Source organism: Coturnix japonica, chromosome 13 (genome assembly GCF_001577835.2).
Source record: "Coturnix japonica isolate 7356 chromosome 13, Coturnix japonica 2.1, whole genome shotgun sequence".
Classification (NCBI taxonomy): domain Eukaryota; kingdom Metazoa; phylum Chordata; class Aves; order Galliformes; family Phasianidae; genus Coturnix; species Coturnix japonica.
Window position 1 is genome coordinate 7,128,583 of NC_029528.1, and position 27,120 is coordinate 7,155,702.

Below are 27,120 nucleotides of genomic sequence, written 5' to 3' on the forward strand. Positions count from 1 at the left end.
ATTAATGCCACAGTGAAATATTAAAATTAACCTGGAAGGTATAGCAGGATAAGTGGTTCTGTTAAGTCTAAGTAGCACCCAGCTTGTTCTGTGTTGAAGTAAGAAGATCAACAGAAATAATATTATTATAAACTTTAGCCATAAGCTAAGCAAAATCTGACTGAAAAGTGAACTGTGTGAACAATCTCACCTTGAGAGCGTCCTAAATCTGTTCATTTCCTGTTCATAGCAACACATAAAGTAAACCTAGGCTTTCTGAAATTTTCTTTTGACCTCTTCCCTAAAATAAATGTCTGGAAATAGGATTAACATTTATCACGATGGTAAATCAGGGAGTCCCTAAGGAAACAGTAGCCCTCTAGAGTGACCAGGTTGACTACAGAGTTGTAGAACATGGAATGGCTGGGTTTGGAAGGGATCTTAAAGTCCATCCTGTTCCAACCCCCTGCCGTGGAGGTTGGAACCAGATGAGATCAAACCTATCCCAGGCCTTGAGCACCTGCATGGATGGGGCATTCACAGCTCCTCTGGACAGCATGTTCCAGGGCCTTTGAGGAAAGAATTTCCCCTTAACATCTAATCTAAATCTAAATCTAAATCTAAATCTAAATCTAAATCTAAATCTAAATCTAAATCTAAATCTAAATCTGCATTCTTTTCCTTTAAAGCCATTTCCCCTTGCCCTATCACTATCAGACTGTGTTCTTTGGATCCTGCCAGAAGCCGTACATACCTTGGGAAATACTCAGGACTCATTTTCTTTTCCACTGTCTTTCAGTATTTCAAGAACAATTCCTGAGAGAAGCTTAGCACTGTGAGACGATGGGGTTTTTCTGTAATGGGGGCTGCTGTAAAGCCTGTCAGAATTTTTCTAGTAGAAAAAAAAAAAGAGTTCCTTGTCAAGTGCTGCAGTCATTGTCTAGGAAACTTATTTTAGTGCTGGGAAGGACAGACTAAAGCTCTCTCGGGTTGCAGAGCAGGCAAAAATTTCACTGCTTTTGTTTTTCAAGATTTGTATCAGCAGTTGATTATTTTTCTGGTAATTCTAGACTGCAAAGTATGTAATTTCTCATGTCTGTTATTCTAGTGGGTCAGGCCTTAGGGACGATATATTTTCTGAGTGAATAAGTGCTGTCATCCACCAACTTTTTGTTGCATTCTGATAAGTGAAACTTTAATTTGGGAAAACAAATAAAGAAATCTGTAATTGATAATACTTGAAGTGATATTACAGGGCACTGTCTTCTTTACCTATTGTAAATCTTGTCTTTCCACTTGAAACTTTGTTGTACCATTTAATCTTGGATTTTCAAATCTCTTGCCACTGCAACTGCTAGCTTATTTTTGGATGATTTTATGTTGTTGAAATGATGGAGCATTATTAACTTTAATGAATGAAGTTGCCTCTCTACAGAGGTCCCTTGCCTGCAAAGGAAATTGAGATGGTTTGGGTGGTGTAAAGGTGCCAATTCCCTGGCAAATTATGGCCAGCCTTCCTCTCTAATATTTGCATTTTCTGCCTTGAGTATATGATCACCCATTAAAATTGCACCCATTTTTAGGAAATATGACTAAACATCTTTTAGATGGTAAAAAAAAAATAACTAGGAAAATGTTTAACTACAAATATGGGTCTACAGTCTGTGAGTTGAAAGTCAAAAGTCTTTTAATAACTCATGCTCCCTTTCCACCACAAATATTTATTTAGTTATTCATTTATTTTTGTAAAAATGAGCATCATGGTGTGATCTTAACTATGAAAGGGATCATTGGGAGCAATTATTTATGCCAGCATTCAAAAGAGATGCTGAGCTATAAACATTTCCATTATAGAAATAGCTGAGCCCCCAGATTAAATGCATATGTCCGAATATCCATCCCTGACTTGTTTTTAACTCACATTAAGTCTTTGTGTGAGTGTTAGCACAAAGTACGAAACCCCTGGAAAGCAAAACCAGCATTTAAGTTTTCTATATATTTCTATATCATTGTTGACTTATTGCTGGCATGCTCCTTTCTGGTCACAGAATGCACAAGAGGTGATGGACCACATGCTGGGCCCAGTGTCTGACAGTATTTCAGCAGACGTAAACCAGCATACTCAAGTTTCCCACATGAAACATATCTCCAAAACTCAACATTTTTTAATTAAGTGATGACTTCTGAAAAGAGCAAGACCCACGTTATTGGTGTCTGAGGCCAGGCTGTCCTGTTGCCATGTCTTCTGTCAACTTTTATCCCAATAAGATTGCCTGTTCTTCTGAGCATTGTAGCCCAGGTGCTAATCTGATACTTTGTCACTTGTTTTATATCACCTGGAATTGGACTTTTAAACTATTACTCATGCTGTGTGTAGTGGGATCATTTCTGGAATGTGATACTGGTCAGTAGTAGCAGTACTGTTGGAATTTGGCATCTTCTTGGGAACAAGAGTGTGTGTTTGACTTTCTCTTTTTTATTGTAAACAGTAAAACAAAAATAGTGCTGCCTGTCAAAAGCCTAAACAAATAGGATTACACACTTCAGTCCGTACAGGACTCTGTAAGGGTGTGCTTGATGGACTAAGGCCCAAGGTCTTCATGTGCTTACGGCCTTTTACATAAGTGTTTTAAATAATTAAAAGCCATTTATTTCTATGCATCTCTAAGGACATTTTATCATTCAGAAGTTCTCTATTCACTGTTTGGTGGGTTTTTTTCATAAATATGAAATATTCAGAAGATTCACTTTTCATTCCATCAGGACTTCATTTGACTTTCTAGACTGAAGTTCTTCAGTGTTGATCTATAACAAACATCTTGAGACTGCAAAGGCAGAGTAAATATTTAGAAAATAATGCAGTGTATTGCAGTAGGTGTGAACTGAGAATTAAATGATACTCATTTCATGCTAAAAGATGGTATTAAATTTAAATGCCTAAGAGTACATGAGTGTGCATATTAAAATTTGTATCAGATGCAGTCACGCAGGTTTTTACATTTATACCATAGGTCAGTATAAAATGAAGTCCGCGGTTCACTAAATAAACATACTTCAATATGATGATCCCTATTTCGGTGGTAGTAACATTGTTTTTGCTGAGCACCCAGGCCCAAGCAGAACCTGTAAATTCAAGAACATTAATCTGTGTTAAAAAACCCTGTTTATAGCAGGTCTGAGACACTTATCAGCAGTGAGATGAGGTATTAGAGCTGGTAATTCCATGGATTTAAATACTCTTGATAAGTCTGATCTGTATTTTTTATAAGTGGAATAAAGAGGGCTATTAGTAAGTACATTAAATACACTTCTGAGCTGCTGTATCCTCTCCTTGCTGACTGCAGGCTTTACTAGATAACCACTGAAAAGCATATAGCCATCCTTCTCCCTTCCAGTGTGATGATATATGTTCTGAATGAAACACAAATCCTTTTCTTATTGTGACTGGTTGTCTCTTTCCAGAAATCTGAGTAATAATAAGATCAAGGAGATTCGAGAAGGAACATTTGATGGAGCTTCAGGAGTGCAGGAACTGATTCTGACAGAGAATCAACTGGAATCAGTGCATGGACGAATGTTTAGAGGCCTCACGGGGCTGAAGACATTGTGAGTGCAAAGACCTGTTTTTCTATTTTCTGCTGTATCTTGAGCACTCAAGTTCAGCAGTGCTTGCTAAAATCTCTATTTCTAGACAAAAAGCTCAAATGCAGTGTCTTGTTTCAGTGTGATTAACCTGCAGTTAATTGCTAGTCTTGAACTGGTGTGAGATCGATGTACCTGCTGAAGAAGAAAATAGATCTACAAAAGTTTTAGGGACATCTTGATGGTGAACCTGTCATGGGCCACATTTGGGTGTTTTAATTCATTTAATACTTATTCTATTTCCTATAGAGAAAAGGCATGTGGGAATGTATTTATTAGCTGTTAGTTTATCTACCCACAACCCCCTCCATCCAATTGAAATTGTTGGTCTGCTTAAACCAAACCTCAGAGGAGAGGAGGAGCCTAAGGGATTTTTAATACCATACACACTATGTGAAATCAGCAGAAAAGAAAAAGAAGAAAGGCTCAAGTTATTGTCACCACCAGAAGTCGGTGTGGATAAGCAATTCAAGGTGGGCCTAACCAAACTATTGCAGGTCCTACTGGCAGAACGTAGCTGCCTCACTCACTTTGCACCAGGAGTAGCTGTCCATGTACGCACACACAGCTTTGGGCTGTGCACATCCCCACGTGCAATAAAACATACATGCAGCTGTACTGTTAATGTGGTTGTGGTTGGGGACAGCACCTATAAGACACAGAGCACAAATGCATAAGAAATCAGTTTGGTGCTACCTTCACTCTTAGAACAACTTTGCAGTTTACTTCTTATAACTATTGCTTATACATAAACTCACAGTAAGTAGCACTCATTTACTTTCAAGTTAAAAAATATATATTGGAAGCTGAATCAAAGACAGGATTTCATGATGGCATCCAATCAACTCCTTTTCCCCATCCAGAGAAGCAGTAAGGCCTCTGGTAACCACAAAGATTCATGCCAGATGATGAGTATGATCTGTATGTGAAAAATACCCGCTTTTGCAGTCTCTCTGCTGTGGAAAGAAAACACTTGATGAGGTGGCTGCTGTCATTAAGAAGACGCTAGGAACCAATATGAAATTTGAAATCTGCAATGTATTCATTAGCAGCAAATGCATCTTATGTTGCACAATATCATGGCGCGATTCCTTCAGTCCAAGTATAAAAAAAAATCCAGGCTTTGCTTGGAGGACTCTGGCCTGTAATGACAAATAGGGATCTTGTCTTTTGTTTTTCCTTAACATTATTTTCCTGTGGTTACAGCCATCTGTTCTTTAATGTATGCATTTTACTAAGGGAATTTAAAATATTGTCCGTAGATACTAAATTAGTTTTCATAATGTAAAGCAGCCTGTAGCCATGCTCCTAAAGAGTATTCAGCATTTTTTTAATAAAAAGATACTTAATATTCAGGCTATCCTGCTGACCTGACCTACATTTCTCCCTAGCTGATAAAGCAGTCTAAATACACACAGCATGAAATGAGGATCTGTAAGTGTAAGTTTTCCTTCAGGAAGGGCACACAGTGCATGGTGTACCATGGTATGAAAGCAAAGGTTTAAGCCTGAGGGACGTATATGTCTGTCCATTCATTAACTTGCACTGAACACTGAAGTTAAGACCTTCTATGAAGAGGCCATGCTGGACAGAATCATAGTCCAGTTTTTAAAACACTTTTCCCTAAAATGTAATAGATCACCACGAAATATATATTGCAATCCAGACACCTTTCAGAATTGTTGTCTGATACTTCACGTACAGAACTGAGAGAATGTTTTCTACAACTTTAATATATGAATTTCCTGAAGCGCCCAAAGCTACTGAAGGTATTATTTTTCTTATTTATACTCACCTTCTGGAGCTTGTGGCCCTGACCTGGCTTTCAAGCAGCTTCATGCTCCACATATAAGGTGTGAGTCTCTGTGACTTTTCTGAAGGCTTCACTCCTGTTGCAACACAAAAAATCCTGACACTGTGATGGCCATAGTGATTACTATATACAGAGAACAGTAATGATAAAGCAGTGCAATATCCAGGTCTTACACACTGAGTGTTTGTGATTACACTGTGATTTCTTCTCTGCTATATTTAATCTCTCTTTGGTGTTTCTGAAGAGTCTGCTTATTTTATACCTAAATGCCCGACTTGCAGGAGATTGGAGGCCAGATTTCTGAGTGAGTTATTCACTGCATGAGTCTGGTACTGTAGAATGAACAGTCCTCAACTCAGAGGATCAGTCCACTGGAAGAGCAGCATGAGCTTCATGTATTCTGTGGGTTTCTGATAGTGTGCTTTAATTACTGAATAATTTGTCACCAAAGCAGAGATGTTATAGTGGTGATGTTTACAGATTCAGCTGCTGAATGGCATGAATTGTAACAAATACTCGTAAGCCTTTTCTTTCTGTGGAGAGAAACAAGACACCACAGTCTTTCAGATTAATTAGAAATTGTCATGGAGTTCATTGTTACCATAACAACTCAGAGAGTTATATCTTCCAAAACACAGCATTGATTCATCTGGTGCAAACACAGAGCAAGAAATAAAGAAGTTATGGAATGGTTACTGCTTTCTGTCCAGTCAATTAATGATACTAAGAAGATTTCAGAGCTTGCTTTACATCTGGAAACTTTTCCTAAGCTATTCCTTCATTTCTGCTAAGGACTGTTTCCTTCCATGCTTTTGCATTGTGGATTACATTCATGATAGAAGCAATGCAGTTAGTGTTACTGTCACACATTTCTGACAGCCTTTCTCAGTGTGTCTCTGAAATACATCTTGCTCTCAGACACTTGAGTGACACTACATCAACAGACTTGAGAGTATTTAATTCAAGTTTACCACTAGTGATAAGTTTGATTTCAAACTAATTTCAGACGTCAATTTCGCATTAGTCTCTAATGTTATGTAGAATAAATGCATTTTAAATTTAGGAGACAATGTTTACGTGAGTTTAGCCCTCCTCTAGCTGTTCAGTCCTACAGTAGTCAATAAAAATGGAGCCCAGTGATTGCCAAACTATCTGTTGATGCCCTAGAAACTGAGCATCCTAACCTGAAACTGTACCCACTCCCAATATTTCCTAATTTCTTGCTTTAATCTTTTCAGAATGCTGAGGAGCAACTCTATCAGCTGCATAAACAATGACACCTTTGCTGGACTGAGCTCAGTGAGGCTTCTTTCTCTGTACGACAATCACATCAGCACCATCACACCTGGAGCCTTCAGCACACTGGTCTCATTGTCTACAATGTAAGTTATCTTAAAATGTGAACATGTTGTGGTGCTTTCGTTCTATACTTTCTCTACAGGTAGGCAGCATATGAGTTTCAAAGTCAGACTAACGTGTTCATATTTGGAAAACCTCATTTAAAGAAAGAAAATCCTATCCTGAAGTCACAGGTTTGAAAACGTCAGGGTATGATTCATAAAAACGTTAGAGTGGCTTCAGCGAAAAAAGCTTTTACATTGCCAATTCTAGGCAAAATGACTGCATGTTTTGCCCTGTTAGCACAGGAGGAGTTCATGTCAAGCAGCTTCTTCAGATCCAGAGCTGTGTAGCTTATCTTACACTTGAGCTCCCCAAAGCTCCATTGGTTTCAGTGGAGTAATTTTGTAACAACAGCATTCTTGGATTTCAGTTGAATAAGTTAAATATCAGAAGAAAACAAGTAGCTAATGTTAAGATTTTCAGGAGAGCCTAAGAATACAAAATACTCCAGTCCTACTGAACTTGAATTTGAAATTTCTAACCTAAGTTTTTCTGATAATTGTCTTATATTTCTCAGTGCTTCTTTGAAGCAGTTCCATTGCTGTTCAAATATTCTGGTGTACTTCTTATAATGTGTCCATTTTAATAAAGAGCAGACTGATAAATATGGAGCGAAAGTCTGCTCTTTGTTTCCAGCTGTGAAGGTGGACCCTGATGTTGCTGTTAGTGGAAGTTGTCTGATTAATTCACTTCACACTGCCCTGAAAATAGACCCTAATTGTCCAACAAAAACAAATTATTGGAGCTATTGCATTTCAGGTTTTGAACCAAGATTTTGTTTTCATTTATTTTCTGTGGCCCCAAAAGCCCCTTGAAACTGGTGGACAAAGAAATAAAGACAACCAGATTAGTTTTATTGACTGTTTTCAAGTCATGGGTCAAATCTAGTGGTAGTCACTGAAAGCTTGTGCTCTCAGTTCTGCAAGCAGTGCCCACATGCTTCTTGCACAATTGCTTCTGTAGTTCCTTCATAGCTGTAACTCTGAATCAGTCTGTAAAGTCCCTGCCTTGTTTGCATGGATGTGTCCTCTTTTGTTAGAACATGCCCAGTTTACTTTTTTTTAGCTGCAAATACAAATATTAGAATAATTAGAAATATTATAATTTATATCAAGAGAAGTAAAGCTTCTCGTAATATGACTGCATTACTTTGGCCCTGCCTTAGTATCATGTTGATCATGGCAGGTTCTTGAAGAAAAATATTCTTCTTTGATACATGTTTAGGTTGATCCACAGACAATAAATGCAGGAGGAGGTTTGCTTTTGATTTCTTGTGGCACTGGGATCTAGACTGGTTGTAGTGATATTTCACAAACAAATCCAAAATGCAAATGTGCTCATTTCCTAGAAGCATCCTGCTGTAGGTAGTTATATGAAATGACAACACTGCTGAAGATGTATACTAAGACTGCTTTTACTATTCAGCCCACACTCGTGAGTTAATTAGGATTTGCAATGACTCAACTCCATATCTGTCAATGGGAGCTAGAACTTATTACAAAATTTAACATTTCTTCCTTTTTTTTTTTCTTTTTTTTTTTATCTTGGTGTATTTACAGCTCTTAAAAACGTATTGCTCTTTTTGTTGTTGCTTAGTGTATCAACCGCACTGATACTATCAAAACAAGGACAGCTCTGAAAATAATGTGCTAATGGTTTTCAGTAGAGGAGGATCGTCAATTTTTTATATTAATGAGGAAAAAATAGCAGTTTTTATGAATTGTTACTAGTCAGAATATGTATTTATTTAGCATCCTGACTTGAAGTGTACTTGCGCTTTTGTGTACATGGTATTCAGTCATGTCTTTTAGTCCTTATAGTGTCAGCTGGGCATGTTTGCATGCAGAACAGCATTTTCATGACTTTAGCATGCAACTAATCACACATAAACTTTACTTGAATCCCAGGATGTGTTCAGCCTAATTTCAACAATATCCAGATGTGTTTCAGCGTGTTTTTCTAACAGGCCACCAGAATTCATTTGAAGGGTTAATATTCTGTACCTTCTTTGCAATTTTTAACAGAGACACTTGCATTAGGATATGAATATTTCATTCCTCAAGACTTCTATTCACCCTTGATTTTGAAAATAGCTCTGTGTCCTTGAAGAGCACTTAGGAATTTAAAGTTAGTAAGACATCTTTGCTAAAAGAGTGATTGCTTTGTTTCTGTTACAGTGGTTAAATCTTGCATGTGGGAACTCTGATTACTAATTATGAATTTTTAAAACAGTTTTCTCAGCGTTTCTGTTTGTGATGAGTCCACTTGAACAGCCAGAATCCAAGATAAAATTGTGAAAATACTCAGCTGTCCTCAACTTTCAGCTTCTTTTCAAGGCACATAGCGGATCTCCCATCCATTGTGACACTTCAGAGATCCTCAATCTTGCAGTTTTTCCAGAAGTTGCATCACAGTTTTGCCTTAGAAAGAGCATATATGTGGGCACGTCACCTTTATAGTAAAACAAAGCAGAAAGAGGCTGCTCTTCAGCTGGACAAAGGATGAAATTCAGGTGCCACTATAGTGGCAGTAGAACATGTGTAATTGTGACAAGATAAATTTTGAACATTTTTCCCTGTACTTACTGAAGTTTCAGAACAACAGATTTATTTCTCCTCTCATTTTATATGTTGCGTAGTTGCTAGGAAAAGTACAATCCAAATGTAAGCCAAGGATTTAATATTTTTAGTGATGTGTTAACCTGTGTTTGCCAAGAAAAAGAAAGAGGATTTGTGGATAGTTGTTGCTGTCTAACTAATGGGCAGTAACAAATGAAGTTAAAGAAACCTCTGAAAAATTGACATAATTATTATTTTGATGGGGGCAATCTGTAGGCTCACCATATGGATGTTTCTGCAAGTTTCTCCTTACTTTCTGAGCTGCAGGTTTTCCAGCAACCTGATTATGTACACCTGCTGCATGTTTCCAATTGTGGGTGACTTCTTTGTTAGGATTTGTGTCGTGGAATTTGTTCCATAAATATGATCTCACACACTTCCATCAGTGGAATAAATGATTTTTGAAGCAATGGTTCACTTAGCTTTGGGGATCTAAACTCTCGGTTTAAACACACTGTTCATGCCAAAGCATGTCTGTATGGAAAGCATGCAAGGCGCCCTGCATGTGATCCCATTATGGATTCAAAAAAATAGGAGAACAATTCAGGAAGAAAGTAACCAAAATTAGACGGATGCTTTCATTTCTGCATGTTCCAACTGAAAGCTTCTTCATAACCTGATTATTTTTTCATCTTTATACAGCAAATTAGTCTTCCCACCAAAGACTAGTCAGTATGTGGTAGGTTGAGTATTGTCCTCCCTGTTTTTCCCTCTACAACACGTACAACAGGCTCTGCTGGCTCCCCATGTAATTACACATGCAGAGCTCCTGGCTGCTGCAGTGACTGACTGCTGTGCGCAGAGTCTGGAGTATCCTTTTTTGACATGGAGAGCAGCTGTAACTCATGCTTTGCTTATGCCATGTTGACCTAGGACATATATCATCGAGGAATTTGTTTGGATCTGTTTTCTTCTTGCTGCACCTTAACTGTGCCAGATGTTCTCACCTTCAGCACTATTGCATTCCAAAGGATTTGCTTGGTTGAAAACCTCATGTGATCTTGGCTACACATTTAGGTTTCCAAAAGTATGTTGCAAGTGAAGATTTCCAAAGTCTTCAGCTACTGCACCTGTATTTGAAGTGTGTGTTTCTATAGGAAACACGTTTCGTTGTAAGAAATGGCGTGCTGTAGAGGGATTTCATGATCATCTTTTTTTTCTGTTCTATGGAAATGAGAAGCCTTGGACATACATATGATGTGAGAATTCCCTCAGTGTTAGTTTGGACACTGTGTTTTCTGTACGTGAGGCTCTGACAGTTCATTTTTCTTCAGTGTGGAGCCCTAAACTCAGGCAGTTGATTCTCTCTGTATTTGTATCGATAAAGAATCAGCATTCTCTTTTACCAGGACTATCAGTCTCTTGCCTTCATTTTACATTTAATTCTGAAACAAACACAAAGAACATATAGGAGTTTTGGTACAGGGAAAAATAAAAAAAAATAAAAATTAAATTAAATTTCCAGGATTTTCAACTGTAATTCTTGCTATCTTAGAAAGATCCTTGTTCAAAATAAGTGTCACCTTATACTCCTTTCAAGAAACACAGGATACTAAGAAATACTTATGAATAATTGCTTCTCTGCACCAGTATCTGTATTACAGGTGTCCCGCTGAGAAATGGCTGTGACATCTATGCTTCTGTGGCCTGACAAGAGAATGGATAGGGCTTTCTTCTTTCAAACACTGCTAAAACAAGCTGTGCTATGGATCCCTTCCTCTTAGAGAGGTTGTCAGTGTGTTGCTTTGGGTACCGCACGGCACAGTGCTATAGCAAAGCTGAAGCTGCTTTGGAAGGATATTCTGGAATGGTAGCAAGATTTGATGCATGAAGCCCAGAAGGCAGTAAATCATGTTTTCCAGATAATACTGAACATAGAAGGAGTGGCCCAAGCTGACAGTGCTGCTTAATATACATGTATGTGTATATCTGTATGTGCATGCAGGCAACCTATTTCTGTAAGCAACCCAAGAGAAGCTCCCACCCCACTGCATATATGAAGCAGTACTGCAGGTCTGTGCTAAGCTCCTCTATGGTATCACCTGAAGTCGTCCCTCTGGAGATTGTGTATATATGTGCCGCTGTGTGAAGTGACTTTAGGCGTGAGCGTGGGCTAAAGCTCGAGCTTAAATACAGTTGTGAGTAAATCTCTGTAGGCGGTGCAAGTGTGTCTAAATAATCAATACGGCAGTAAGTACTTTGGTTTATAAACATGTATTTATATGCCTATGTATTTTACTACAACCCTCCTTCCTATCAAACCTGCATAGCATGTGTCCTGTCTGTAAAACAGAACAGGATCTCACAGAAACAGATGGCAGGAAGGAGCCGGGACATGGAACCTGTCTTTTTTCACTAGTTATTGAAGTATTTCTGTACATTCTTTTTCTTTTTGTTTCCTTTTTTCTTTCTTTTTTTTTCTTTTTTCTTTTTTTGATGCAATTATGTCTTGTTCCGTTTCAGCAATTTGCTGGCTAACTCCTTTAATTGTAACTGTCATCTGGCCTGGCTGGGAAAGTGGTTGAGGAAGAAAAGAATTGTCAGTGGAAATCCACGCTGCTTGAAACCCTTTTTCTTGAAGGATATTCCAATCCAAGATGTAGATGCCCAGGATTTCACCTGTGAGGGTAAGAAAATCCAGTTCAATTTGGCATTTATGTTAATGTTGACTCTGTGTCAGGGCCTCCCTGCCTATCAAACAATAATTTGTGGCAAACATTTCAGTTTAGCACTGATGAAGACAGCTACGTGCAGCTGAAGATCATTGTTCTCTATCAGTTTAGTTTCATCATTGTTGTCCACATCCTGCATTTCTACTGCACTCACTCACCTAAGGAACAAATTCATGAAAGACTAATGCTCTGCTGTGTATAATCCCAGTATAACCCTAGTGCTTCCTCCCTCTCCCTTATTCATGCACGTAGTTAAAACTTAATTTGTAGGCTGTGGTTGCCTTAAAGCCCAGATGTGCTGGAGCTGCAGGTACTCATACCTCTAAAGAGACCTTGAGAGTAATAGCAGTTTCCTACTCAGAGCAGAAATGAACTTCTGCCCTAGACAAGCAACCTGGCAGCAGACCCAAATGCTTTGGACTCAGAGCTCAAGGGAACCAAGTTTAGTCTTTAAAAAATAATTGCCTTTTATTTCAGAAAGTAAAAATCCTGGTCAATGAAATGACATTCCACATTTTGGAGCTTTCTCCATTGCACAGGCAGTGAAACAGCCGTGGTGAATGAAAGGTACATGGTGGCAGGATGTGAAAAACAGAATACAGGGGAAAATTGAATATGCTGAATATGCAGAAAATACATTTTCTGCAGGTTTCTGAAAGGCTTTGAATTTTGTTTCCATCTGCAAAGCTCAGCTGGCTCTGTTGTGGGTTAGTCCTGCTCCTCTATCCCACTGGATACAAATGACTCCCTGCCCATACGTTTATGGGTAATATTGTTATCTTGTAGCAGGAGTTCCAGTCTTATTCTTTAATCTCAATGCTCATGGGTACATCCAGCAGAGTGGAGGAAGAAACAGATCAGTCTCAATTAGTCCTCACATCAGTTTCTAAGAACTAAGGCATATAATGATGGCTGGCTGTGTGCTCTTGCATTGCAGCCTTGTGTCTCGGCGCTGCCCCACTCAGGCTGCCTGTGCTCACAAATGGTTGTGTGGTTACCCTCACTGTCATCTACAGAACGTGCCACTAAGTGTTTCCTTTCATGTACATCATGATACTGTACTATGCATTTGCTTTATGTTTTGCAAAGCCTGTTGTTTTGGGGTAAAATCCATGCCTTAGTGTTCCTAACTTCAGAGAGCTGGTTTGTTCTGCAGACGCTATTGTTCTTCCATTATGGGATTTAATCTGCTGTTTATGGAACTTTGAATCCATTGTTGGAAAAAGTAGATATTTTTATGTGTGCACTGATGGGTTTCCAGCAGTTGGAAGTATGTTGCTCAGTTTCTTGTTTGCCTGGTTATTCCTGTCAAAAGCAATGAGATTTGAAATCCGAATGATAAATGAAGTGCCAGGCTGATGTTAGAAAATAAAAAATTAACATCTAAAAATTGAATTTATAGAAAAGTCTTCCTTGAACAGAGTAGGCTGTGGGTGCCATCTGTCTGGATGAGTCTGAGGATAAAGTTCTTGTCATGTTACCCATTTCACCATGTCCATCCTGGGGACAGGGGAAGGATTTAGGATTCATGTAACTGGTTTTACAATATTGGCAAGATCACAGAGCAGTAGATACTGCTTGGGGAAAAGTATATATTTATTTAAAAATGTGGCCATTCAATTTTTCAGCTGTTGCTCTTGTTGGCTGAAGAACTTGCATGTTCATCCAAAGAGCAACTCGAAAATACTGGGATGGTTAGCCTGGATTCAGGGATGCTCCTCCCTGGTCCTTGTAAGAAGCTATTGTCAAAGTGCATCAGGCTGTGCTGAAAGCTGATTTCCTTTCTGAACATCCCATTTCTCCTCTGCAGGTAATGATGAAAGCAGCTGCTTGCTTTCTCCTCCTTGTCCTTCCCAGTGTACCTGCGTGGACTCGGTGGTACGTTGCAGCAACAAAGGCCTAAAAGCTTTGCCTAAAGGCATCCCAAAAGATGTGACTGAGCTGTAAGTTACATTTCACTTAGCTCCTTTCATGAGAAGTTCATGACATTACATTGTGGGGAAGCTTTGTGGGTCCTCTGGGGCTTTTACCTGTGACTTCAGTGACAGAGGGCTGGTATTTTGTGTTGTGGTGCTTTCTGTATGTTTTAACTGCTGTTATTTTTACATTTATTTGTCCCTTGACTGGCTGCATTGCTGTACAATGGGAACAGAGTTTATTTGTCCTTGCCCTCATTAGATCTTTGTTGGGAACAAATGCATATATTAGTATCAAATGATTCCATAGTGCTTCTGAACTGCCTGAACTCACGATAGGCATTTTGAAAGGACGATGAAATTGTATTCCTGACTTATGCAGCTGTGAGCTAATTATCCTCTAAGGAAACAGAGAGGAGGAAAAAAAACTGCCAGTGGTGGAAACAAACAATGAGTTTTTTCCAAGCCTCATCTAATGTCTAAAAAAACTGATAATTAGATTACATTGTAAAGTAAATTCATCCTAGTTGAGAACCATCTTTCTAGGCTTCTTTTCAACTACTCCTTACTATTATACTGGATTTTTATTCTTTCCAAAGAAAGAAAATACCCTGGTGGCACTGCTTGGCTTAAACAATTGGCAGTGGAAATACAGAGCTTTTCTCCTATAGATCCTTATTCAAATGTATCCCAGGTGAACTGTTCCTGAAGCTTTTTGCAGGCTCATCAATATTTCTGTATGAATGTAATTGGTTGAGTTAGTTGGTGTGTTCATTGCATTTTGTAATGGATGAAAATCCACTTCTGCTTTACCCCATTCAGTAATGTGGCAACTGATGAATGAAATACACATCCTTTTACTTCCTTTGCAGTGGAAGGGGGCTTGTGCTGTTTCTAGCCATGTTGTAGTCAAATATAGGGCCTTGTTGCTTTAATGAAGAGTGGACTGGAAGTGTATGTGGGAATGCAAAATAACGTGGATATTTTGCAGTGATTAATACATTCATGAGAACACTGGGTATGTTTAAAGTGGTTTGAATCCAAAGCCAAGTCCAGGCCTGTGTATTACCTTATATTGCCATCCATGATAAAGAATCTATAGTTTCTACTCTGCTCTTGTTCAAGTCTTGTTCAAATGTAACTTGCCAAGAACAAGATAGCTCAGATTTTGCTTTGACTTTCACTGCCATGCTGAGGAATTTTTATCTTTAAATTCTGCATGTTGGGTTTTACTGATGCCATCCGATACACTGACAACATAACTTTCACCAAAAGAGTGAAGTTAATCTCACATTTTTGAAAACTGCTACATTTCTTGAGCTATTTCCTTGGCAATTGAGGCAGTAGCCTGGAATTGAGCAGTTTGAGTTCATAGAGGCTTACATGACTGTCTTCTTCAGTAGGAGCCTCATGGCTGTGCAATCTTCTAGTTCTGTTTTCTGCTTTCAGTCCAGAAATGTGTGAGCAGAACACAGTCGCCCATGGGCAGGATGGCTCGGAATTGTTCATGTTCTGCAAATATAACCTCGAATCTGTCCCAACTGTCTCCCAGTTCAATCCTGATCACTTTTCTCTCAACCAACATAAATTGAGCTCCTTATATGTATCAATGCCAAAAAATGAGCTGCAGTTACTGAAGAAAAAAAAATTGTGAAAATGATGAAAAGAACAAAATTTTTAAAATGAAATAAAATCAGTCTTATTTGCCTTTCTTCTGCTTCCAGAATAGCATGCTAACCATAACCTAGAGGACAATGTATCAAGTTAATAGCATGTAGTTTTTACTGCTCTACGTTTGAGAATCGTCATAATTGCTGTGGCAATCAACATCTCCTGTGGGACCCCATCTCTTGCCTCACTTTGAGGACCACAGCTATTTGGCAGATTGAACCCAATAACTGTCTGGACACAGGGTAAAAGTGGTTAATTTTGTTCAGTCAGGTTATGCTCCTCACACCAAAATGCTCTCCTTCCCACAGGGCAGTCCCACATCCCTTGAGCTGTGACTAGAGGCTGAAGTACATTGCCAAAGACTGTCAAAGACTGTCTTGGCAAAGTGTATCTGCTAGCACTAGGTACTGCACAGCACACGAGTTACCTGTTGCAGCAGACATGCTTTCACATGGCAAGGGAGAGCCATCACAGTCTCCGGGGCAGGGATGCCTTCACCTTTCCCACCAGTACAGCAGTCAAAGCTGCACTGGGACAGAAAAAACCTTCCTCCATGTTACGTCAGCTCATGCTGCCTTTCTCCCCTTCTGCCATTCTCCCCTTCTGAGCTGCCAGGTCAGCAGCCTGCAGGCAGTACATGGGCTGCCCATGCCTCCCCCGTAGCACAAAGCACTAAGGACAGAAGTTGTGCCAAGGAAGGGATGCAGTACCAAGAGTCTCTTGTCCTCAAAGCCTGCAGCTCCCCTTGTGGGAGGCCTGAAAGGTGATGGAATACAGGGGAGCATTTAAGTGGGTCTTTTATGAATGTGCCAGTCTGACATTTATAAACTTCAATCATTTACAAGGCACATTAGCTACAGTGCTTTCTATTAGACTGCAATGTGTTTTTATACAACATAACTACAAAAAGAATACACTGCAATGTATCTGGGTAAAGCAATCTGTTGAGGGTGAATACAACTTTCTCATGAAATCTTTTAAATTCTTTCAGAAGTCTTAAAATAACCTTGAAGCATGAATTCTTTCATTGTGTAGAATAGACATTAAATACCAACATGAAAAGACGTACATAGCCCTGACATGGACAAGCAGGGAAAAGGTTAGTTAACCTTTGCTGGGTCTTGTTTCAATGTGCTGTAGCTCAGCTGAAAACACCAGCAATGTTTGTGATATGGTGTACCAGAGATTTGGGCTCACAGAATCACAGAATCACACAGAATCACAGAATGACCCGGGTTGGAAGGGACCTCAAGGATCATGTAATTCCAACCACCCTGCCTAGCAGGGCCACCAAACATACACCTTTACTAGATCAGGTTGCCCAGAGCCCTGTCCAACCTGGACAAGCCCTCACCCCTTCCAGCTTCATCCTGATTCTCTGTTCTGAATGTGGGCATCAACAGCAAATGGGAAATCCATTACCTCCCTCCTGTTTAAAGCTGGGAGTGGCAGAGGTACCTGTGTTTGGTTTGCAGTCCCTTGGGAGGAGGGATTGCCTTGGCAGGGAATGCTTCCACATGGATCAGAGCTGGAGAGACCACAAAGCAGAGACTTCCGCCTTTTAGATGAAGAAATCTGTAGACAAGAAATCTGTATTTCCCAGCACTTCTTTCACAGAACCCATCATCATGGGGTGTTCAGCCTCCTAGGAATAGGGAAATACCATATTGTTTCTTCCAAATTCCTTTCATAAACACATACACACTACTGCCTGCATTTTTTCCCTACTGTTTAAATGCTCTGAAGGGAAGCCTTTGTTCTTTGACCACGGGCACTTTTCTAGTCCAGCAGTTCAACATGTGTTTATCCAGTGAGCTGGTTTGGAACTTAACCTCACTCCTGCTTCGTGTTTTAGGCTTTCTTTTCTTCTTTCTTTCTTTCTTTTTTTTAAAAATGTCTGATTGAACTATGTTCCCCGTGATCATTTTCCATCTACATATTACTTCAGTGTGTGAGTGCTGGACTTTTTTTCTCACAAATACATACACAAATACACAAATCGATTTCTAACACAGTCTTATCTGACAAAATCCCATTCCTTTTATAGGCCTGCAGAAAAGCTGTTTGCACTGTGGGAAAAAGCTGAAGGCAGTCGTGTGGACAGCATCATCTCTAGACCCAGTGTTGTCATGGCACTGTGCTATGTGAGGGCAGTGATGGGGCTCTTAGACACCAACCATACATTGCTGCTCATGATTTATATTAATACGTACTAATCTTTGCACTGGCTTTGGATGTTTCTCTCCTTACAAACCTCTCTCCTTCACATGCTTTGTTCCTCTCCCTGCAAGCCTGGTCAGACCCTTTCTGCACTGCATGTATCAGCAGAGGGTGACTGGTGAGGAATCCATCCAACTGCCTTTCAGCTCTTCATTGCCTGCATCTGGGCAGCTGCCTGTTACAGCAAAGCAAAGCTCTCCCACTTGAGGGAATGGATAGGTCTGCAGAAGAATGTTCTAGTTGCAGTTCAATTCTAGAACTAAAATCTGCAGCCATCTGTTTAGAAAAGTTAAATAGATCAGTACTCTCAAATGATATTTTGTGTGAGTGAAGTTGGAGTGCACATCAAAAAGGTGATTTTAGCATAAAGAGAATAAAGTGTAACTTCAGGGCCTTCACTTTTCTCACAAACACGGTCACATTTATGTGTGTCAGCCACGTGGGTTGTGGTCTGACAGATGTGGGCAGCAAAATCCAGAGTCCAATTTTCCAAACCTTTCTTAAATTTAAGATCCAGACTCGTACCTGGGTCAGTGCTTCAACTGCTTTTCTTCTCAGCAAACTGTAACTGAAACTCTTAAAATTCATGTTTTGTGGATGTTTGGTATCCTCACATATTTCATCTTTCACAGCAGTTCTATTCAAGGCCACCTTTTTCAGGAAATAGAACTTGCAGCAAAATTTTATGATACTGAGTATCTGCATAAAAAGGTTTCAGCTGTAACTTTTAGAGCTGCATAAAATTGTTAAGTATCTTTTTTTTTTCTTTTAAATATAACAGTCTATGTGGGATATTCAAAGAAATTAAAGACAGGGCTTTGTGCTGTGTCAGTTACTTCCTGAGAACTGATTTCTCTCTCTAGTTTCTCCTTATAGCACAGATTGCTGCTGTGAGCTTGGCTTTATGGCTCAATGGCCATTTAGGTAGAAAAAAGGTCCAAGAATTCAGATGGTTACATGATGCTTTTATCATCCTTCTTTTATTTTTTTTTTCCTTTGTCATCTTTTATGCATAGATCTGAATGTTTAATACATGAAGTCAGTGCTTGTGGAAGGTGCTGGTTGAGCCCCTGGGAGCTGTGGGCACTGGAATCCAGGAGCTGGTGTAGGTGAGGCAGGGGGGAGCAAGGCATGGCCATGCACACAGCACCAGCCCTCCTGGCCAGGCAGGTTTCTGCCTTTGGTGCTCCTGTGAGTTTTTAGGAATTGTTTCTGACACGTGGTTGGTGTCATTCTATAAGAACATGAGCACATGTTTCGTGTTGTTTTATTCCTGTTTTGAATCCAGTAGTTACTTGTTGGCTACAAGTCCTTATTCAGACTGCAGGATTCTCAGCAGCATTCACGGGATAAAAAACAATTTCCAATCTGATATATTAAACTGCAGAGTTTAGAGACTTTAGGAAGCAAAGGAGGTTGTTCTGAATTCTAGACAGCATGTCTGTATTAAGGCACTGACACCCACTCTTGACTCTCTGTATATTAATAACTTGACTCTGAGTGTTAAAATTAGATGTAATTTTTTTTCATTCATGCCAGAATTTCTTTGCGCACCAGAAGCCATGTACATCATCTTACTTTGGCTAAGCATTAGAAAGAATTAAAGACGACAGTCTTTCCTCTGCATTATCCTGTTGTTTTGTTGAGTTCTTTTTTTGTTTGTTTGTTTGCTTTTTGTAATTTCCTCCATGCTTAGATATACCCACAGAGCTTTGTTACTGGGCTCTGCTCCTGCACTCTCAGGAATAACTCTGTTATTCACTAGATCCAGTTCCTCTTGCTGTCCCTGTAGATCACCTTTAGCCAAGCCAGGGGCAGAGCTGCCGCTCTGTATCTGCTCCTTGTTCTGATGGAGGCCTTGCTTGTTGGGGGTGACAGTTCACCTGCAGCCATTGTGCTCTTTGATTACTGCAGCTCAGACCCTCCTGGTTCTTGTCATATTCTTTTGTCTGTAATGTTCAGGTTATTTCAAATCCATTGAACTTAAATCCTTTCAAAATGAATGCCCATTGCTTAGAAAACATTGCCCTCCTTTGCATAATGTTGTAAAAGGTTTAATAGTGGGTAACTGATCTTCTGCATGCATGAGAAGTGTATGATCAGTAATTTTTCGGTATACAGTTGTGTTCAGAAATTGTACCACTAGTGTTAAGTACTGCAGCTGTTTGCAAGCGCCTTTATGTAACCATGACATTGTCTGCAGTACAAATCCAGTGCTATTCAAAGCACTTCTGTAGGAGTTTAACTGTAGGAGCCGGCCTGTCTGTGTTAGTTGAAGGAGTGAAGCGCAGGATTAAAATGCACACCAAGTTTTGATTCCACCAAAAAACAAAACAGGCAAAAAAAAGCCAACAAACCCAACCATCATCAGTTTGTTCAGATTGTACATCGTTTCATACTGGGATCAACAGCAGAGTATCCTGAAAATCTATTTCTGAAGATTTCCATACATTGCAAGAGTTGAGTCTCCTTTCCTAAATGAAAATAATATATTGTCTCCAAATATATAATGCATGACTTGCTTTTGATTTCCTTCGGAAATCCTTTGGATTGTACGTGTGGAATAAACACTGCAGACTTAACCTAACCTCATACATGACTGTAGATTTAACAGACACTGTAGGATAAACAAGGCACGGACTCTCAGCATCCCTGTGCATCTATAGCAGACCACAACTAGGGAAATGAGACACCATTTGCCCTGTTAAATAATAACATATGTGGTTAAACTCTGAGGACCTTCAGTGTAACAATTTATGGTGTGAGTTTACACTACACTACACTACACCAAGCCACTTCATTTTCAAAATATTTTTAATCAAATTCAGTCAAAATTAGCAAGTGACTTTACACTTGCTGATGATGAATATCCATGGGAAGTGTGAATGTGGCATAACTAATCCACACTGTGGTTTGGGGTAACCTGCGGCAGCAGAACAGCCCTACCTGCTTTACAAGGGTGAACGGTTTGCTGTATAATAGCAGCACTTGATGCTTGTGATCTTTGTGAATGCTCAACAGGTTTTCATTAAGGAAGGACTTTGCTTTTGGTTAAAAATATAAAAGCCCATAGAGCAGCTTGTCCAGAGGGATCTGGGTCAGCTCCACCATGTGCTCCGACGTTACTCTGCCTTTACAGGACTCTGCACAGGCAAAACAGAAAACCATGAGGCTGGGGATGGGAGAAAAGGGAGCTTTCCTCTTTACTCATTTCAGAGTGAGGATTTTCCCTTTTTTTGCTAGCAGGCTCCAGCATCCAGCAACTTGTAAGAAATTCTGCCTGGAGTAGCTCAGTTAAAAAGAGAGCTCAGGCAGCAGAAATGATGACATGCCATTATATCGAAATTAAAGAGGAAAAATAAAACGTGACAGTTGCAAAATGTGTTATGTAAAAAATTCTGTTCGTGTTTATGGATTTTATTTTTAAACGATGTAAAATGAAAATAGAACTTGTGGGAAACATTTCTTGGATTTAGTTTACATAAATATCTCAGTGTTGTTACAGTTGGTGTAGGGAGGGAACATGCAGCACAGCAATGATCTGTTATTATTGTTGTTTACTCTAGTAAATGCAGAATAAGGAGGTCTGCTGCCAAAGACAAGGAGGTGGTGTGCATGGGATACGAGTTATTGCTGTGGGTGTTGGCTTATCCTCTGAGCAGCAGAGGCAGCGCACGGCGTGTTCTGGTGTCTGTGGGCTCCATTTCCTGACCACATGTGGTAACATTTCAAAGTGTATTACATCAGTGGGCTGCCTACCTCAGGAATAATGTCCTGACGTGTTCTGGGAGGAAACAGTGTTCTGTTTTTAATCCCTACCTGTGGAGGGAGAACCGCGTTCCTCCCACACTGTGCTTTCTGAGGAGGTCGCATTGTGGCCTGGTGGATGTGGCCTGGGGCGGGTATCTGAAGGACAGCGCTGCAGCATGTTTCCATTGAAGTCTCATTGCTTTGATAACTACCAAAGATGCACAGTGTAATAAATGTGGCATCAAAGTCATAGATGTTTATGTTGACAATGGAATGAATGAAACCTTTTGCAATGCAGAGACCTGGACTCTTTCTGTCTGTGCAAGGGATGTTCAGGCACATGACAAAACCCATACAATCCTTCTCCCCTTACTTCTTCATTTGCTGTCTTAGGAGGACCAAGTGATCGTTTCCCTTTGCTGTGGGCCATATATCTTTCATTTGCTTCCAAGTTTTGAACAAAACCATCAGTAAGCTACTGTCATGTTTTGCATATGGGATAATTCACTTACAAAGGAAAAGTTCTTACAGTTTCAAAGCAACGAATCCAAAGCAATTTCCTTAGCAACTGACTTTAATTTGTATTTTCTTCATTCATGATGCAGACTGGATGACTGGAGTTGTTTTTAACATGTTTATGTAACTGTCAACTGTGCCTTTCTTTTCCAGATACCTGGAAGGAAACCACCTGACTGCTGTGCCAAAGGGACTCTCTGCCTTCAGGCACCTGACACTGATGTAAGATGCGTGGTTTCAATGTCAAGAAACACAGATGACTCTTTTTGCACTGTGTTGTAGATGGAATGTGAGAAATTGGTGTTTGGGGGGAAAAGAACAAAGCAGGAAAAATAAAAAGCTTCTGTACATTGAATTGGAAAAGAATTTAGCTGTAGCAGCTGCTGCCAGTGAATGTTCCTTAAGTGGAGAAAGAGCAAATTGAAGTGACGAAGGGCACCATGGACCCTTCCTCTGCAGGAGCTTCCAGCATCTGGTGCAGGACAAACCTCTTGTCAGGGTGCTGCTCTATCACTTGGCAGATTTATCTGTGCAAAGCTGTAAAGGTCATTAACAGAGGAGACAGCATTAATTTGTTCTAGTTGAAGTAGTATTTATAAGTATTTATATATAAGGTAGCGAAAATTTATGTAGTTGTTTTTGCTATGAGCAGTCATTCAGATAGAGGCACATCAAGAATTCACTGAGTAAATTGCTCCTTGAAATACACCGGAGTAAATTTCTTAGCTGAAATATTCATCAGAATGTCAAATGGGCAGAACAATAAATATATATGTATATATGTGTGTGTAGGGAGTGGAAAACTGAAATAATCTGTTTGAAAATAATATTTAATTTGGAAACATCTTTAATTTTATTTTTCAAGGGGGAGCAACAATAAAATAAAATGTTCTATTTGAGCCTAAAAGACTATTCTGAAATGAACAATGTCATCCCTTCTGTTCCTAGCTGAAGCAAAGCAAACTCCCTTCTTTTGTTTAGTCAGTTTATTCCAAAATGACCTTTTTTTTTTTTATGCAGTCTTGTTCTAGTATCTGTCATGTTAAGAGCATATGGAAATGGTATGCCAGTAATAAATTGAAAAGCAAACTGGTACAGCAGGTATTCACCCATGCTTGTATTAGCTATTAATTTATCCTTCTACTCTGAAAATTTTGCTTTTACTGGATTTCTAGCTGTGTGCTAGAAATATGCCTTACTGAAAAGTCCGAGGCTTTTGTTTAGAAAATGTTCTGATAAGACTTGCTTTTTGAGCTTAGTCGAAGTCAGAAAATATTGTATCATTTGCTAACATTTGACTTCTCAATTGCCTTGATCATTTTGCTGTGCACATATTAGGTAGCCTCTAAAGAAGACTAATTTCTAAAGTCATACATATAAATGATATTTTCTTTTTGTATTCCTTCAGTGATTTGAGCAACAACAGCATAAGTGTATTGGCCAATTATACCTTCAGCAACATGACCCAGTTATCGACACTGTAAGTAGCCCAGTGTTTCTGAAATTTGAATTGCTTTTCAGACACCATTTTAGATGTTAAACAGTTAGTCTGTACTTTTTGACTCAAGCAAGTGGCTTTGCATGCTTCTTTGTTGTTGAAGTAACAGTGGAATAATCAAAGAAAATACAGCATTGTAACCGTGTTCTCTCATTCTCACAGCATCTTGAGCTACAACAGACTTCGGTGCATTCCAGTCCACGCGTTCAATGGGCTGAGGTCTCTTAGAGTGCTGTAAGTATCACTTTTTCTGTGCAGCTGTGTTGCAGCTTATTAGGATGCTGTTGATGGCTGGGAGGTTTTTAATGAGCAGATGGCTTTCACTTGATTCAGTAGTCATAAATATTTTCATGCAATTAACTTCAGTGTACTTGTACTTAGGTGCAATATGTCCAGTAATGACTAGAACAGGTGAACACTAAACCTTGAAAAGAAGCAGTTACATTTTTGAAGGATGAATGACTTTTCTCTGATAGGTCAGGGACAAAAAGGTACCATGAAAACAGGCCTCCAAGAGGCTGCATAGTCTGTCTCTCCTACTTCAGAAGTGTTCAGGTATCTCACAGGAAAGGACTTTTCTCTTTGCCTATGAGAAGCAATCATGTTTTAGAGTGTAAGCTTACATTAGGTGCTAGTGCAAATGCTAGTGGAGGAAGTTTCACCTCAGGGTGACAGGAGTGTGGGCATGTTCCGAAATGTCCACGTGTGGTTTCTTTCTTTGGAGATCTTTTACTCTTCTTTTCTAGCATAGCTGCATTCAGCAGTTTTCTGTGGATTGAGCAATTTGCTTACAGTCTCCTCTGAAAGTTATCTTCTTCCCGTAGTCCGAGTGTTGGCCATGGGCCTGTTCCTTACAGAAAGCAGCCCTCCACTGCTTTTCGTAGATATTGTAGCTTTTGCGAAATTAAAGAGCAGTGGCTGCTGTGCATTGAATCCCAAAGTGTGGAATCGAGCTGTCAACATGGGAGGTACCACAACTGTAGAATATAGGGGCAGTGCCCAGCAGAGCTCCTATACTGTGGTAAAATACGTATCTGGGTTTCAGCTTCCTAATTTTCAAGATTACCAGCTTTCATTATTATAAACAAGAAAGATACGTGATTTGAACTTCTTGTTTTAAGTTTGGCTTGGGACTCTGATTTCTACTACTGCAATACGATGGCCACAACTGAACTGTTACATGAATCCTGAAATTCAGCCACATATGAACATATTCAGTTTCATGGCCAAATAAATTATTCCATATGGAGCTGTCTTCTGGCCTGCATCTGATATGCAAGCTAGCTTGATTAAAGCTAACTTGGGATTCTCTGCAACAAATTGGAGTGTAGATATACCCTGTATCACTCTTTACAATAGCTACAGTTTATCTTTTCACTTCTACTCTTGAAGACCACATATGGTCAGAAACAAAGGGCATTATTTTGAGTATCAGCTGTAATCTTTTGGCTTTCTTAAGTGATCTACTAATCAAATTGCAAAATATCTTCCTTCTCCAAGGGAAAAGCCCTCCTTGTCTTGCACAGAGCAGCGTGAGTGAAATGAAGCCTGAATAGGAATCTCCGAATGCTCATTGCATTTGGAAGCCTCCAGATTGATTTGATTTATTATGGCCTACAAAACTCTGGTATCAGCTACAACTTTTGCCACATGTCATCTACATTGTTATTAAAAATCAATTCTCCGGGGGGGAAAATGGGCTTCCGAGTGATAGTGTGCAATCTGTTACTGTCAGTTATTTATTATCTATATTCTCAAAAGAATGTAAAAGAGAAAACATCAGCAATACAATTTTCACATCTTATTTTACTTTTTTTTTTTTTTTTTTTAATAAAAAGAATATAGATATCTCATTACCTTTGGCAGTGCTTGCCTTTGAAAGTTAACATGACCTTCTCATACAGATTTCAGTGTCTTCCAAATTCCTCATGTTATCTTTACTTTTTGACTCTCTGTAGTAAGTAAAGTAAATACATATTTGAAAATCAGACTAATCATAGAGGTATGGTGAAACTGATCTCTGACAGAAATCAGGTTCTGCCCTCTGTCTCTTACACTTTTGAGCACAGGCCCAGTTGAGAAGAGGGCAGAGTCAAAATGTGTATGTTTAAGCCTGAATATATATGAGTGTTTACATAATCAGGTCTTCAGTCTTTGCCTGGCTGATCCATAATGGCAGCCAGAGTTTGCTGAGGAGCAGTTTCATCATCTTAAATCTTTATAATCCTGTTTTTTCAAAATGAAAAGTTTATATCAGCGGTTTTTTTTTCATCCAAAACTATTGCAATGAAGATTTGTGATTTTCTTATCCAAAACTAAAGAAGCTTAATATTAATAAGTTTTAAAAGCTGAGAGATTGAAAGAAGGGAATTATAAATGTTAGAACCTTCTGATTGTCTCACACTGATTATTTTTATTGTTTGACAGCGTTGTAACTTACAACATTTTGTCCCCATTTAATTAGGAGGGAAAGTCCAGAAATAGAAGTACTTCATCAGGTCACAAAGCAATTTTCCATGTTGTATTCATGGAAACATTTCTAAATGAGCTACAAAATATTCTACTAAAATGAGATGTTCCAGTTTTACTGAAAAATGATGGATTGTTTACTGGAGTTCAAGAGCTCACATTTCTTTAGAAAAGTGCTGTAGTAAAAGCTCACACAAACACAGTAATATGTTTGATAAGAAAGCTGCTGCATGTACTCTTCAGACAAAACCTTGGCACCAATTTTGCCATATACTTCTGTGTTGGATGTTGCACTGAGTTGACCTGAGAGAAATATTAATTGCCTTTGTTGTTGTTTGGGTTTTTTTTGCATCACAGAATGACTGTTTGTAGCTATTCTGCAAGTTCAGCCAAGCTTGCAGCCAAATTACTGTCTTTACAGAGTAGATTGTTCTTTACTAAAAAGTGTGTTTATAGTTACCTAATGTTACCAAACAACAGGTTAGGAGTAGGACTGGGGGAGAGCTGGGGGGTTTGTTGTTGCTGTTGTGTGTTTTTTTTTAAAGAACAAACAAAAAACAAACCAAAACAGAAACCCATAAGGATATGCTTAGTTGATTCCTTTATCCCAAGACTCAGAAATAAATTAGATTACACGAAGAAGAAAGTTTTTGTTTGAGGAATTTGGGTGTTCTGTTACTGCGCTCTGAAAGGAGACCACCATCACCTTAACATTCACTCTCTTATTGTTTACCGATGTTTAGACAAGGAGATAACTGGAAGTTGTGCCTTTGGGGGTGAATGCATGCGTGCATGTGCTTTAACTTTCCAAATGTTCAGGATTTTAATCAAGCTTTTGCTCAGGAAGAGTTTTGGTATAAAAATATGTTTGTGTCATTGATCCAGCAGGACAAAAAGACATTGTTCTGCCAAATTCTCCTGTCACTGTTTTATACTGAGGCTCTTATAGCTTTTA

General features: G+C 39.2%; 1 protein-coding gene across 5 annotated transcripts in view; it reads left to right on the forward strand.

Annotated features, from left to right (window-relative positions):
• Positions 1-27,120, forward strand: part of SLIT3 (slit guidance ligand 3) — a 424,983-nt gene that overhangs the window by 328,845 nt on the left and 69,018 nt on the right. For all 5 annotated transcript variants that reach the window (XM_015875943.2, XM_015875942.2, XM_015875944.2 and 2 more), the window contains 7 exons: positions 3,442-3,585; positions 6,673-6,816; positions 11,917-12,080; positions 13,936-14,068; positions 22,352-22,420; positions 23,607-23,678; positions 23,859-23,930. In XM_015875943.2, coding sequence (XP_015731429.1) covers positions 3,442-3,585; positions 6,673-6,816; positions 11,917-12,080; positions 13,936-14,068; positions 22,352-22,420; positions 23,607-23,678; positions 23,859-23,930 — 798 coding nt within the window. The remainder of the gene's footprint in view (positions 1-3,441; positions 3,586-6,672; positions 6,817-11,916; positions 12,081-13,935; positions 14,069-22,351; positions 22,421-23,606; positions 23,679-23,858; positions 23,931-27,120) is intronic.